This window comes from Condylura cristata, unplaced genomic scaffold, assembly GCF_000260355.1.
Source record: "Condylura cristata isolate star-nosed mole 26May11 unplaced genomic scaffold, ConCri1.0 scaffold00018, whole genome shotgun sequence".
Classification (NCBI taxonomy): Eukaryota; Metazoa; Chordata; class Mammalia; order Eulipotyphla; family Talpidae; genus Condylura; species Condylura cristata.
The window spans coordinates 39,138,002-39,152,054 of NW_004567119.1; the positions used below are offsets into that span (position 1 = coordinate 39,138,002).

At 48.4% G+C, this 14,053-nt stretch overlaps 1 protein-coding gene across 1 annotated transcript in view; it reads right to left on the reverse strand.

The window, feature by feature from the left end:
- LOC101637080 (chitinase-3-like protein 1) overlaps positions 1-2,681 on the reverse strand; it is a 6,699-nt gene extending 4,018 nt beyond the window's left edge. Inside the window, exons 1-4 of the mRNA XM_004685266.2 lie at positions 2,666-2,681; positions 2,429-2,458; positions 1,527-1,728; positions 946-1,002 (exon numbers count right to left, since the gene is read on the reverse strand). Of these exons, the coding sequence (XP_004685323.1) occupies positions 946-1,002; positions 1,527-1,728; positions 2,429-2,458; positions 2,666-2,681 (305 nt within the window). The remainder of the gene's footprint in view (positions 1-945; positions 1,003-1,526; positions 1,729-2,428; positions 2,459-2,665) is intronic.
- Positions 2,682-14,053: the final 11,372 nt, after the last annotated feature.

A 14,053-nucleotide genomic window follows, 5' to 3' on the forward strand; every position in this document is an offset into this window, starting at 1 on the left:
CGGTTTAGTGACCTCTGTTTCCCAGGCCCCCCACCCCCGACCTCCCACCGAAGTGACAAGTAATCCCCACTGTGGGGAGACCCCAGGACTCTGGTCCCTCGAGCATCCAGGTCCAGGCCCCCCGGCTCCTGAGCGAGGAGCCCTCAGTCCCTCGTCTCAGGAAGACCTCAGTGCTGCCTCCACACCCCTCCTCCCCACCCCCAGCACCTTGACCAGCGTGGTAAATGGCTGCTTGTCTCTCCGCCCCGGGTAGAGCCAGGACAGGTCCAGCCCGTCAAAGCCATGGGCTCGCAGAAAGGCCGGCACCGACTTGATGAAAGTTCTACGGCTCTGGGCGTTGGAGGCTATTTTGGAAAATCTAGGACAGAAACCACCTAGTAGTGACCGCTGGCAGACTGGGTGCCGGGCCCTCTGGGCACGAAACAGGGCAGCCTGGAGCCCAGGCCTCCGGGAGGGCGCTGGTTTCCATGCCCGTCTCCATCACGGACGGAGCAAGTCCCTTCGGGCAGATACATCCCGAGTCTCAGTTTCCTCACCTGTGAAGGGGGATAAACAGTGCTGTCATGAGGACTCCTTGAAGCGATGGCTGGGAAGGAGCTACATGGCCACACTTGGGCTCAACCCTGCCCTCACTCGGACTGTTCGTTGGGGTTTCTACTCCCACATGGGTCCACTCTTGCTCTCTGCACCTTCCAGCAGTCAGGGCCTGGCCCCAGGGCCGAGAGGGAAGAGCAGCATGGGGGGGGGGGGCAGAAAGAGCCCCTGCCAGCTTGCCGTGACTCCTGGCAAGGCCCCTCTCTCTGGACTCTGGTTTCTTGGCCTGGCAGAACACCACCCCTGAAGCAGCAGGCCAGAGCCCTGTGGCCCCACAGTGGCAGGAGCAACCTGCTTCTCCTCACCCCATCCCACAGCCCCTGGACTCGTGCCCTGGCGAATGAGCTCTACCTTTCAGAGCCAAAGCTCCATCCTCCAACCGACAGGAGGGTCTTCAGGTTGGGGTTCCTGGGAGGCAGGAGGACAGGGTTGGGTGAAGCTGTCGTGGCACGAGGTAGCCGTAGCAGGTGATCAGCTTTGGTGGGAAGCTGGGTTAGTTCTGTGAGGCCCTTGTAACCACAAGGCCCAGTGCCAACAGGATACAGACCTGTGGCCATTACTCCAAGGAATGGCCCATTTTGTCCCCTTCTTCAGGATAGCCAGTATGTGACACAAGAGAATAGTAGACAATTTCCATGCTTCCTGAAGAGGAGCCATGAGGGAGGGGGGGACAGAGTGGGCTCCCCTATACCCGGCAAGCACAGTTGGGCCTTTTATGGACTATTATAGATCTGAATCTTGCTCACACTTGCTCACACCTGCTCCCCACCCCGACTTAAGCGAGGATCTTGCTTCATAGTGACCCTCGCTACAGTGACCTACAGTGGTCAAGGGAACCCTCCCCCACCCCCCTGAGCTCAGGGGCTTGCCCTGCAGCCCTTCCACCCCACCTGACCTCTGTCCTTACGGGGCTGGCCAGCCAGGGGCCCCACCTGTTCCTGAGCGCGTTCAGCGTGCTGTAGAGCGTCACATCATCCCACTCCCAGGTGTCGAGCTCGTTGTTACTGATATTGGCAAAGCTGTAGATGACGTGGGTACAGAGGAAGGGGTCGACGGCGTCTGGGAAGCAGCTCCCCTCGCCCTTCCTGTACTGGGCCCAGCTGGTGTAGTAGCAGACCAGCTTGTAGGTGGAGCCTGCAGGAGCAGCCTGGGCTGCGGCCTGGGCCAGCACTGCAGAGGCAGACAGTGGCAGGCAGCGTCAGGGTCCCGGTGAAGGGCTGGTGCAGGCCCAGCTCCCTCTGGGAAGTCCCTACTGATGGACTAAACAGGAGAGGAATATGCTGTCGAAGGACAACAGGCACCGCTGGGTGAGGGCAGGGGCTGGTGAGTGCAGGTGAAATGGGACTCAGTGAAAGCAAGGAAGGCTTCCTGGAGATGGCGGCTTTGGGGAGATGGACCAGTCCCAAGGCGGTCAGTGTCAGAAGACGCTGGCCAGAGGGCTGTAGAATCTGTGTGGGGTCATTGATCTGAGAGGCTCCGGCCAGTCTTTCTGCCCCAACTTGTAACCAGCCCCCAGGTCCCTGAGGTAGCCCCAAGTTAGGGCACAATCACCAAAGGCCAGGGAGCTCTTCTTTCCCGATCATTTTAATTCCTGCCACAAAGTAGGACCTTCCTGCCCTCTTGGTGATGGAGAAAGAGCAGGAAGCACATTTTGAAAGATTTCCAATATACAGAAAAGCAGAGAACAAAATAATGGACCTCAGGACACTCCTCAGCTCTGTCTAGCAAGTGTTAGCATTTCAGAGGCATTCGAGTGGCAGACCTCTGCCCAGACTTCCTCCATGCCACCCCTCACTGTGCCATGGCTCCCCGACTTAAAAGAGGGGTTACTTACAGCTCTGGAACAACACCAGGACCGCAAATCCTGCAGGAAAACCCAGGATGAGCCGCCCCCTCCCCAGCAAGTAATTCTGCCCTCCTGGACCCCCCTCCCCCGCCAAGCCATGAAGAGGTTACTCCAGCCTCCCAGCTCTCCTCCCTCTCTGCTCCTCTCCCCAAGCAGGAAGCAGTAGGAGGCCTGACACCCCTCTCTCCAGTGGCCCTGTGGGCGGTGGGAGCTTGACCTGGACACCTGTGTCCCTGACCATCGTGGCCTCTCAGAGACCTCGGCGCCATGGCTGACGGGGCCCCCAGCTCCAGGTGTTCGTTGCCTCTTCCCAGACTCTCCTTCCTTTTGTACCTGTTGCACCCCACACCCTCTTACTCCCATTTCTGGAACTGAGCTGTGTGTCAGGGAGCGGCTGGACTGGACTAGACACGTGGGGGAGGAGCACTGAGGGCCCTGGGAAGGATTGAGAAAGTCTGGAAAGTTTTGAAAATGTGGGTCAGGTCTTCAAAGTCACCTGTTAGCAGGACAGCCTTCTGGGAAGAGATCTGTGGGCTCCGGGGTGAGTGACTCACCCCCTTTCAAAAGACCTTCCTCCCTAGCCTCGGTAGCCCTCGCCACATGCTTTTCTTGCCAGCAGCTTCCCGGCTTTTCTGGCTTTGGCCAGGTGGAAATGGGGTACAGCTGAGTCCTACAACCCACAGTGCCACCCAACGAGGCCACTCGCCCCTAAAAGCTTCTCCCTCTAAGTGTTTCTCACAGCCTGACTCAGAGTCAGGGGAGGGCTGGGGCTTGCAGTAATTGCTGTGCTAATTATTTAAAAGAAGTCAGACAGGAGTGGGAAATTCCCAGAAGCCCTGCTGCTTTCCTTTCGAAATGGGTTAAAGCAAGTGAGAAAGGCTCTGTCCCAGCCTAGGGCCCAGGTGGGGGCGGCTGGGGGGTTCCCCAGGAGCAAACACAGAGCCTCTTCATTTCCCCCAGGAGCGAATGACCCCTGGCCTTTGCAACGGAGAGGACACCACCCCCTAAGTCCTCCCACGGCCTCTCATCACTGTGAGGATAAGAACAAAACTCCCAAAGAACAAACGAGGCCCTGCATGGGCCTCCCGGGTTGCGTAGAGCTGGCCAAAGATCCATGGCAACGCCACTTCAGGCTGCAGATTAATGAACAGGCAGTGAGTGAAGCCGTCAGTGCTCCGAGAGCCAGAGTGGGTCGGAGGCTTCGCCACAGAGCTCCTTTATTTTCACAATAACATTAGGTAAGAATCCAAAGTTATTGTAAAAATAAAGGAGCTTTTTGCCAGCCTTCTTGCTGTTGTCGAAGCCTCTCTGGGTGAAGTTTCTCTCTCCTCCCTCCCCCGACCGCTCCCGGCTACAAACTGAAATAACTCTTTATTATTATAAGAGGAGTCTGCAGAAAGGTGGCTTGTCCACAGTCATATTCTAAGGGCTAACGGGCCAGTTGCTTTTTTTTTTTTTTAAAGATTTATTTATTTATGCATATAGACTGGGGTACAGGCCAGAGATGAGGGGGCGATGAGAGGATTCACCCGAGACAGAGCAAGGAGCAGAACAGGCAGATCGACGAAGTACACTGCTGAGGGGAGCAGCGGGAGGGCCAGGAGAGGTCTGCCACGCCATGTGGTCACCTTCTGGGCAGGCGGGAATCGAACTCATGCGGAAGCGGCTTTAGCTTCTCAGTGCTGTGCTTTAACCCACTGCGCCACCAGGGAGGGCCCACGGGCCAGTTGCTTTTAAGCCACGGCCTGCTTTTGCACCCCAAGTGGCTGACAGTAGTGAGAGGCATGATAACTTCTGTGGGGGCTGGAAATGGACTCCCTTCAAGCTCTCCTAGAGATATTACAAAGCAGCGCCACTGCAGACATTTTCATAACTGAGTGCAGCATGTGAGGAAAACCCTTCCACTTTCCCTTTCTTTCTTTGTTAAAAGTTATCTCTTGGGGGGACCTCCCTGGTGGCCTAGGGGTTAAATCTCAGTGCTGTCACTGCATGGCCCAATTGCAATCCCCAGTCAGGGGCTGACCCACATTCGGCTCAGCAGACCTCCTGTCTCTCCCATTGCTCCCCTTATTAAATATGCCTGTTCTGCTCCCAGCTGTGTCTCTGGTGAATCCTCTCACCCATGTGCACCCACGCACCCCCACCCCAGGCCTCTGCACAACAACCCAGTTCTTCTATGCAAAAAAAAAAACAAAAAAGTTACCTCTTAGGCTTGGGTTGGCTCAGCCTTCTTGTCCTGTGCTCTCCAGCGCAGCTTATTAATTCCACATGTTCTACCTCAAGGTGACACTGTCATGATAAATGGCCTCAGTGGAACAGTTCAAGGGTCCCAGGGCGCGCCACGTCTCAGTCTCATCTCACACCACAGCCCTTTCCTCCACCCCACACACACATGCCTTCTCCTAGTCCTTATATTTGTTCTACTCTCTCCCACAACAGGACCTTTGCACATGCCATGCACATGTCTGTCTGTCCTTATGAAGGGCCTGAGAGTTCATGCTACTTGCAAATTCATGAGCTAGACATCCAGTTTCATGGAGGGTAGCAGAAGACACGAGAATTCCAGGTCAAAGACACGGGACGTATGGATGGCACAATTCCATGTCAGGAATTGTATCACTTCTCCGGGCCCCAAGTCCCAGGGGGTGCTGTTGGGGTGCTGTACACATGGTAGGTTGCACTCCAGCAGAGCAACTCTGACTTAAGGAACCCACATCTTTTCTAGGGAGCAGTAAGCCTGCTTCTCCTTAGTCCTGGAGAGAGTCATTGTGTTATTGGACAGCAAAGAATTTTGCCCTAGAGGGAAATGCTGTTTCTCTAGTCCAAGGCTGCCTCTACAAACACCACTGAATAGGGATGCTGGAAGCAGGACAGCCAAGGCTGCAGCACATGAGCTGGCAGACCGCAAGGGAGCTGTGGGCACTGCCCTGGCGCTGCCCATCTTCAGCACTTCAGTCCTGCTTTCCTTCGAGTTGCCACTCAGCGTGCACCTTCGGGAAGGCCGAGGCCTCCAGTGAAGGAAAACCCCTCGGAGCTGCCCCAGGACTTTGTACCTCTCTCCTAGTGCCCGGCTAGGGGCTTTTACATTGGCGCGCTGCTGTAGCTGTCTTGTTAGTGTCTGTGAACCGGCTATGAACTTGGTAAAGGCACGGCCTGGGTAGGTTTTCTTCACTTTTATATCCATCTCCAATAGTTGAGACATAGTAGATGCTTAGTAAAGAACTCATTTTGGGCCCTCCCTGGTGGCACGGGGGTTAAAGCGCAGCACTATGAAGCAATTTGCAGCCACTGCAGCCTGAGTTCAATCCCCGGCCAGGGAGGTGACCCACGTGGCACAGCAGACCTCTCCTGTCTCACCATTGCTCCCCTCAGCAGTGTATTTCAGTAGATCTGCCTGTTCTGCTCCCCACTCTGTCTCTGGTGAATCCTCTCACCCCCTGCACCTCTGGCCTGTACCCCAGCTCTTATATGCATAAATAAATAAAAACAAAAACAAAAAGACCTCATTGAATGACTCAGTAAATGAATGGATGATCTCAAAATGGCACATAACTCTTCCGTGATGAGTGTGAATCTGATAGTCTTTAAATTTCATTTCACTCAATAATTCTTGTCACTTTATGAATAAACACTTGTGAGGTACCAAACAGTATCCTCACTTCATTTCCCTAAGTCAATCTTTCTAAGCCCCACGCAGCCCTTGTCATTCATGTTTTCATCAGCCAGTGTGTATTTCACCCCGTGGGTGACAGGGATAAAAGCAGTTCCTGTCCTCATAAAGTATCTTTTCTGGTAGATGGACAGAAAGAATCACATAAAGGACCCTCCCTGGTGGTGCAACGGGTTAAAGCACAGCACAATGAAGCTCTCCGCAGCCACTGCAGCATGAGTTTGATCCCCAGCCAGGGAGGTGACCCCATGGCTCAGCAGACCCCTCCTGTCTCACCCGCTGCTCCCCTCAGCAGTGTGTTTCTGTAAACCCGCCTGTTCTGTTCCCCACTCTGTCTCTGATGAATCCTCTCAGAGTACCCCCACCCCAGGCACTCTGGCAGTTCTTGTATGCATAAATAATTTTTTTTTTAAGAATCACATAATTCTTAAAATGGTGAAAAACTCACCAAAGAAATTCTGAAGATTAGGGGAATTCATGATGGGGTGTGAAAGTCAAGGGAGGTTTCCTTAGGGAACAATGTGTGATCTGAGGTGGGAAGGTGAGGGCCTGGCAGATGAACTTGTGAGGCAAGAAAACAACGAGCCCCTGGATGAGAGGCTACCTAGTTCCAGAAATTGGAAAAATAAAAGAGCAGTGGAGTCTGGGTGGGGTGGTAAGGGGCCTCTGGATCGAGACCTGCTTCTCAAGGGCCAAGTCCCTGGGTCCCTGGGGTAAGCTCTGCCACGAAAGTTTTGAGGATCTCGCCCTTTCCCCATGATATCAGAGCAAGCAGGGGTGATACTAACTTCTCACCCAATATTTGGGAGAGTTCCCTTCCTCCAGGTGGTAGAATGGTGGAGTGAGAGCCAGTTCATCGCCACGCCTCCAGGGGGCGCAGTGCTGGTGTTGGTGCTAAGAGACTCAGAGGCAGAAAGATTTAGGGAGAATCACTGACCTGCATACAAGAATTCAGACTTCACCACAAAGATGGGTTCATCACATAGACGAAGCAAGTTTTTAAAGGGAAATAAGAATGATCCAGGCTACCAAGTTCATGGTGGAAGTCAGTGGCGTTTCCACCCGTTCACCGTTACTCACAATTTTTTCTAACAGTGAAAACCAGGGGTAAAATTGTTCTCACCAGAGTTCATATTTATAAGATATAATCAAGGCTGATTATTTTGGAGTCCCGAACCAGCTAGATTTGTTGTTTCTGTTTTAACTGTAGGTGTAAAATGCACCCCTCCAGTGGTGCTTATGTTTAAAAAGCAGATTTTTAAAAAAGAAGAAAAAAACAGTATATATTTTTTCTTGTTGATATGTTCCTGCCATTAAGAAAGCAACTTTCTGTAGCATCATTGAATTGATATTTTGTTTCACTTGACTAAAATTTGCTTTTAGGGGTAAGAGGTATTGATGAATACACAAACACTTTCTCTTTGAAGGGCTGAGGAAGCTGGAACAAAGTGATATTGAGACTTAACCATGATGTTCTCTCTAGAGCATTGTGAAATTTCTAGGGTTGTTTTATTTATATATGTCAGAAGAATTTTTACTATACTTATACAATCTATTTTCTCTATGTGTTTGTATTTCTGGTCTGTCAGGAAATAAAAAGCTTTATTTCCTGAAAGACTGGAACTCCCTAAGTCATAAACCTGTCCCAGAGGTGTTTTCTTAGGAAAATTTCATAGATGCCATTCCCACATATGAAGTATAGTCTTGTCATACCTAATTAAATGGTATTTCTTTTAGCATAGTCAATATCCAATTATATTCTGCTAAGGAGGACAGATTAATGAAACTATAGATAGCAGGCACTGATCATAAATATTAATCCCTGTAGTGAGAGATGAACTATATCTATTTGTTTGATTACTCTGTCCCTCCTCAAATGTATAAAATAGGAAATTTGTTTATAAAAAAGGAACTTAGTAAAATCACTTTATTTTTTAATAATATAATAATTTATTTTTACATCATTTTGTGCTTTTTTCCATCTCAGTTGCAATCCCCGTGGGCTTCCCATCACCAATTCACTAAAAGTTTATTTAGTTATGCATACAAGAACTAGGCAGTAAGCCAGAAATGTGGGGAGTGAGACGATCACCACAGACAGAGTGGGGAGCAGAACAGGCAGATCTACTGAAATACACTGCTGAGGGGAGCAATCGGGGAAACAGGAGAGGTCTGCTGTGCCTTGTGGGTCAGCTCCCTGGCCGGGGATCGAACTCATGCTGCAGTAGCTGATGGTAGCTTGATAGCGCTGTCTTTAATGTCTGTGCCATCAATGGCTATGGACAAGGCCATCTATAGATGACATTATAATCTGTAATGTTCTTTTTAAATTGTCCTGATGAAAGTTATTAGTTATAATACATAATTAGTTATAATATAATTAGTAGTAATTAAGATCTCACATGGGATTTCTGTTCTCTGGAAGTTTGCAAGTTCAATGTGCACAAAATGACATTTAACTGAGAGCTCTAATGGACTGTAAGTATGAAAATCAACACTGGGTTTGAAGGTCTAGAATGAAAAAATATAAATCTCTGATTACTTTTAGACTGTTGAAATGTTAATATTCTGGATATACTGCATTAAAAAAAATATGCTAAATAGTTGTTGAAGAAGTGTTTCATTCCAATTTGTGTAGATACACTCTGTTGAGGGTGGAAATAGAAACTTTTTCCTTATGTTAATTAAGATAATCATAATGGAATTGGTCATTGAGCCCATGTACTCCTAGGCAACTCCTTTGTACTGATCTTGGCTGGGCAGCCTGCTTTTACAGAGTTAGGTGCTTCTAGATCAGCTGCTCCCTCCGATACAGCTGGCCTCTGTGCAGTCGCTCTGCTCTGCTGTGACGGTGCCATAGACGTAATCACAGCCCAGGGAGCATGGCTGTGTCCCAGCTGAACTTGTCCTAAGAACCACCGTGCCTCTTCTAGAATCTAGCCCCAAACTGCGCTAGAGATTCTGACTTGCTTCTGTCTGACAGGTCCATGGTGATGTCAGTTTACACAGGGAAGCCTGTACCCCTAAGTTTATATCCTGCGGCATCGGGAGCACCGCGTTTAAGCTGTTGATTGAGGTTCTTTGTTATTTCTTCCAGAAGTCTGAATTCCTGCCCTTTAGCTTGTACATAAGAGAAGAACAGTGGCCCTGAGACAGGCAGGCAGTACTGGTTTGGTGCGCTGTTGGGACTGGATTTGGGTGTAGCCGAGTTGTGTACCCACCTTTTGATCACTGCTTGGCTCCATTAGCCACACCCCCCACCCTAACTCAGCTGGCTCTCCTCCCCCACCAGGTGGCACTACCAGCCACCCACCAAGAGAAGATGGAACCTTAATCCCCTTCCTGAGCAGGGATTGTTGGGAACGCAAGGGACAGCAGAGGGACCCTGAAAATTGCAAAAGCCAGTGCAGCAGACTCCCGCAGATACTCAGGGGTGACTTTTACTTCCTGCCTTCGGATGCACCCCCTGATGCCTCCGGCCACCTGCCTCATCTGGGCGCCTCTGACCTCCACCTCTGCCTTCCGGCCACCTGTGATCTCTGCCAGCTGCCAGCCCCGCCCTCGCTGACTCACCTTTGAACCCTCCCGCTGTCACCAAATCCGGGTTCAGGGATCTGACTGCTTGCTGTCCACTCCAACCTCTCCTGGGGGAGGGGCAGCGCCTCTTTGGAGCATCTCTTGGTTTGGACTTTGCGATGTGGAACTTCTATGGGCTAAGACAGATGGCCAGCCCTAGAAACACTCTCATTACCTCATCACACCCAATTTCCTCCCTATAAACAAACCTCCCACATGGCTGGCAGACCTCTCCTGTCTCCCGCTGCTCCCCTCAGCAATGGATTTCAGTAGATCTGCCTATTCTGCTCCCCACTCTGTCTCTGGTGAATCCTCTTACCCCCACCCGCAGACACCCCAGTTCTTACATAAATAAACAAAATATTAAAAATAAAAAACCCATTGTTACTCCTACACAGGTGAGGACCCACCAGCGGTGACGTAGGTCCACGTAGGCAGGGTTTCAATAGCGGGACTTTTAGCTGAAGCAAGGAAAAGGAAAGGTCATCTGTAATGGTAAGGTTAATTATCTGTGATAATAAGATTAAGTGGCTCTGGTTAATCAACACAAATGGAAGAACACGGAATCTTTTATTAAGGAATAACAAATGTGTAAGAGGGGATATTAGCAAATCTCTAAGGCTTTCTTTATTTTATGCTTTAATGTAAGAATGTCACCAAGGATCTATCAATACAGGGACAACATTTAAAGTAAATGAATATGCTGTCAGTGATTGAGTCAGTCTTTGTACATGAACATCTGAGTGTTTCTTTTTCCAGTGAAATGTGAATATGAGTGTTTTCAATAGATTCATTGAAATGTTTAAATTAATAGCTTTTACTTATAAATTCCCTAGGAAGCAAAATGTTTCTTTTTGATAAGCAGAAATAAGCCAAGTGGCCATCAGCTGCAGAATTTCAAAAACAGCGAGTTATTTTTTTCATGTCTCCTCTCTTATAAAACAAACAATTACCCAGTCATCTAAAAATAGTTTGACATAAAAGACATCATAACAGTTTTGCTCTTCTGAGTATAGGGCCTGAATTTAAGTGAGGCAAAATTTGAAAGAGTTTTCAAAGGATACAGATATGAAATAAAACCTCACGATATATTAAATACTTATGCATTTAAAAGCAATCCAAGAAATATTAAAACATTTAAAATACTACAACAAATAGTTTTTAAACACAGCAATAGGTGGTAATAACTTTAGAATATAACTTTTCCAAAAAGAAGGAATTTTTGTTAAAATCTCAAAGTATGCCAATAGAGAACCAAGAATTAGCAGAGCGCCCTTGCTGGTGGCGCAGCGGGTTAAGGCACAGCACTGCGAAGCTAAAGTCACCTCAGCATGAGTTCAATTCCTGGCCCAGGAGCTGAGCCACACGGCACGGCAGACCTCTCCTGACCCGCCCGCTGCTCCCTTCAGCAGTGGACTTTGTTGATTTGCCTGTTCTGCTCCCCAAACTGTCTCTGGTGAATCTCTCACCCCCTGCACCTCTGGCCTGTACCCTAGTTCTTTATACACAGATAAGTAAATCTTTAAAAAAAAAAAAAAAGAATTATCATAACACATGTCTGACAAAGAGAATATTCTGTTTTGAGGGAATAGGTTTGGTTGGACATAAAAAGATTCTCAACACTTTGTTTTTACTTTTGTATTTATCAGGTGTGTAACACTTGACAGTAAAGAATTCAAAACTGATGAGCAAATTTACTAACTTTGAACCAACTTTATTTTAAAAATTGACATTCATTCTTTTTTCAAGGTCATTATTTGTAGCTCTTTTAATCACAATAGAATCAAGTTTACTTTCCCTCAGACCATATAAGTTCACAGCATGTTAGAAAACAAAGTTCAACTGAGTACATTTAAAAGCTGACTTGGCTTTACTAAAAAGAGTCATGAATTGCAAGGCCTTTCACCAAGCCAGTATAAAGAAGCACCAAAGAGAGGTACAAAAGGAAGGCTTTTCTAAACAGAGAGAGGGTGAGATAAGAAATGTGGGATTTGGACCTCCGGTGGGGGCGGGAGGGGTCTGTCAGGTGATTGACTCATTTAGTCCTGGCTGGAAATTCCAGGCTGTGTTTTTAAAGATGACACTTTCCGGACATGTTGAAAAGCTTCAGGTGCTGTGTTCAGCCTTGGTTTGCTGACCTAGTGAGTCACTCTGTCAGGGTGCCAGGACAGGGAGAAGGGCATCCCAAAACTCTCAAACTTGCCTGCTCTATAAAGATTCTGCCATCCACACATCAAACCAAATAGACTCTAGTGCATAAGCCTTTTTTTAAAAATTTATTTATTTATGCACAAAGAATTGGGGTACAGGCCAGAGGTGTGGTGAAAAGATTCACCAGAGACAGTGGGGAGAGGATTCACTAGAGACAGTAGGGAGCAGAACAGGCCGAATGACAAAGTACACTGCTGAGGGGAGCAGCAGGTGGGTCAGGAGAGGTCTGCCATGTCATGTGGGTCAGCTCCTGGGTGGGGCTGGAACTTGCACTAAGGCGGCTGCCACCAGCTTGCAATGCTGCGCCCTAACCAGTTGCATCACCAAGGAGGGCCCAGCACAAGAATATTTTTAACCCAAGAACATTATCCCCCCATAATAAACAAAAACACATGCATTATCCTGCATACACATCACCTTATTGTCACATACATTTTTTTCTTTTTTTTTAATATTGAAAATTTATGGAATTTTTTTTCTGTTTCAGCTATACATACATACATACATACATATATATATATATATATATATATATATATATAACAGTTTATTTTTACATCATTTTGTGCATTTTTTTTTTCCATCTCAATTGTAATCCCCATGGGTTTCCCATCACCAAGTCACCCGTGTGCCTGCAACTTCTCTTTTAAGGTCCACATCCCTTACAGTAATGATTACTTTTTAAAAATTTTTCTTTTTCTGTTTTTAAATTTTTTTCCTTCTTTAAAAGATTTATTTACTTGTACACACAAGAATAGGTATGCAGGGGTGAGAGGATTCACCAGAGACAGAGTGGGGAGCAGAACAGGCAGCTCTACTGAAACACACTGCTGAGGGAAGCAGCGGGCAGGTCAGGAGAGGTCTGCTGCGCCGTATGGGTCAGCTCCCTAGCAGGGGATCGAACTTGTGCTGCAGCAGCTGCGGCTGCAGAGAGCTTCATTGTGCTGAGACTTTAACCCCTGCACCACCAGGGAGGCCCCTAATTACTCTTTTTTGCCTTATATACAGTTGTCTGAAGAGTCATTAATTTTTGAATCATTTATCATGCAAAGAAATTTTTTAAAGCTGACTTGTTTTCTTTCCCCTTTGGTATGAGATTTTCACCTTTGGAGTTATCAAGAGCTGTTGGGACTGTCATGAGTCCACTGTAAAAGCCAGAACTTTGAAGATGAGAAAGGAGATTCTGAATTTAGAGTTACTGGAGCCCCCACTGGCATAAATATAAATCCAAAATCACAGAGAAGCCTATTCATAGTCATAGAAACACCAGAAAACGTCTCCAACCTTGTATTCTCACGTGCCAGGAAATAACAGGATCCTCAACCACTTTTTCCCACAAGACATTCTTTGGAGAATCCGATTCTAGAAGGGTCACCAGCTGCCCCTTGATAGATGTCTCTTTCTGGTCAGCCACAGTCAGCACCTGAGGGCACAGTGACTCCAACAGAATCACAATCAGCTTCAGCTCTTTCACCTCAGATGAGATTCCGGCGAGGAGGTTGGAATCAGAGGCCAGGGGCTGGACAAGGAGCACTGTTGGTGCAGCGAGTCTCTTGGTACCACTGACCCACCTCTAGGAATAGGCTGTCAGGGCAGGCTCTGGGGCCAGTTTAAAAAAGGGAAGACTGGGCCGTCCCTGGTGGCGCAGCGGGTTAAAGCACAGCAGTAAGAAGCCAAAGTCACTTCAGCATGAGTTTGATCCCCACCCTGGAGGTGACCCACATGGCGCAGCAGACCTCTCCTGACCTGCTCGTTGCTCCCCTCAGCAGTGTCCTTCATCAGTCGGCCTGTCCTGCTCCCCAATTTGTCTCTGGTGAGTTCTTCTCACTGCCCCTGCACCCCTGGCCTGTACCCCAGCTCTGTAAAGCACAAATAAATAAATCTTAAAAAAAAATTAGTCTCTGGGCTCTGCTCAGCTAAATAGTGCTGGGAGACACAGAACAGATAAGAAAGAAAACTCGACGGCACTGCCATGGGACCCTGGCTGTGGGTCCCCATGTGTCACCAGGGGATTATGGAGAATTCGGGGAAAGGGGGAGACAGGGCAGGACTCCTTTGTGGAAGACCCACCTGAGTTCCAACACCCACCCAAGCTGAAGGCCCAACGTAAAATCAAAGGTGGGGGTGGGGAGGGCTCCCTGGTAGTTAAAGTCCCA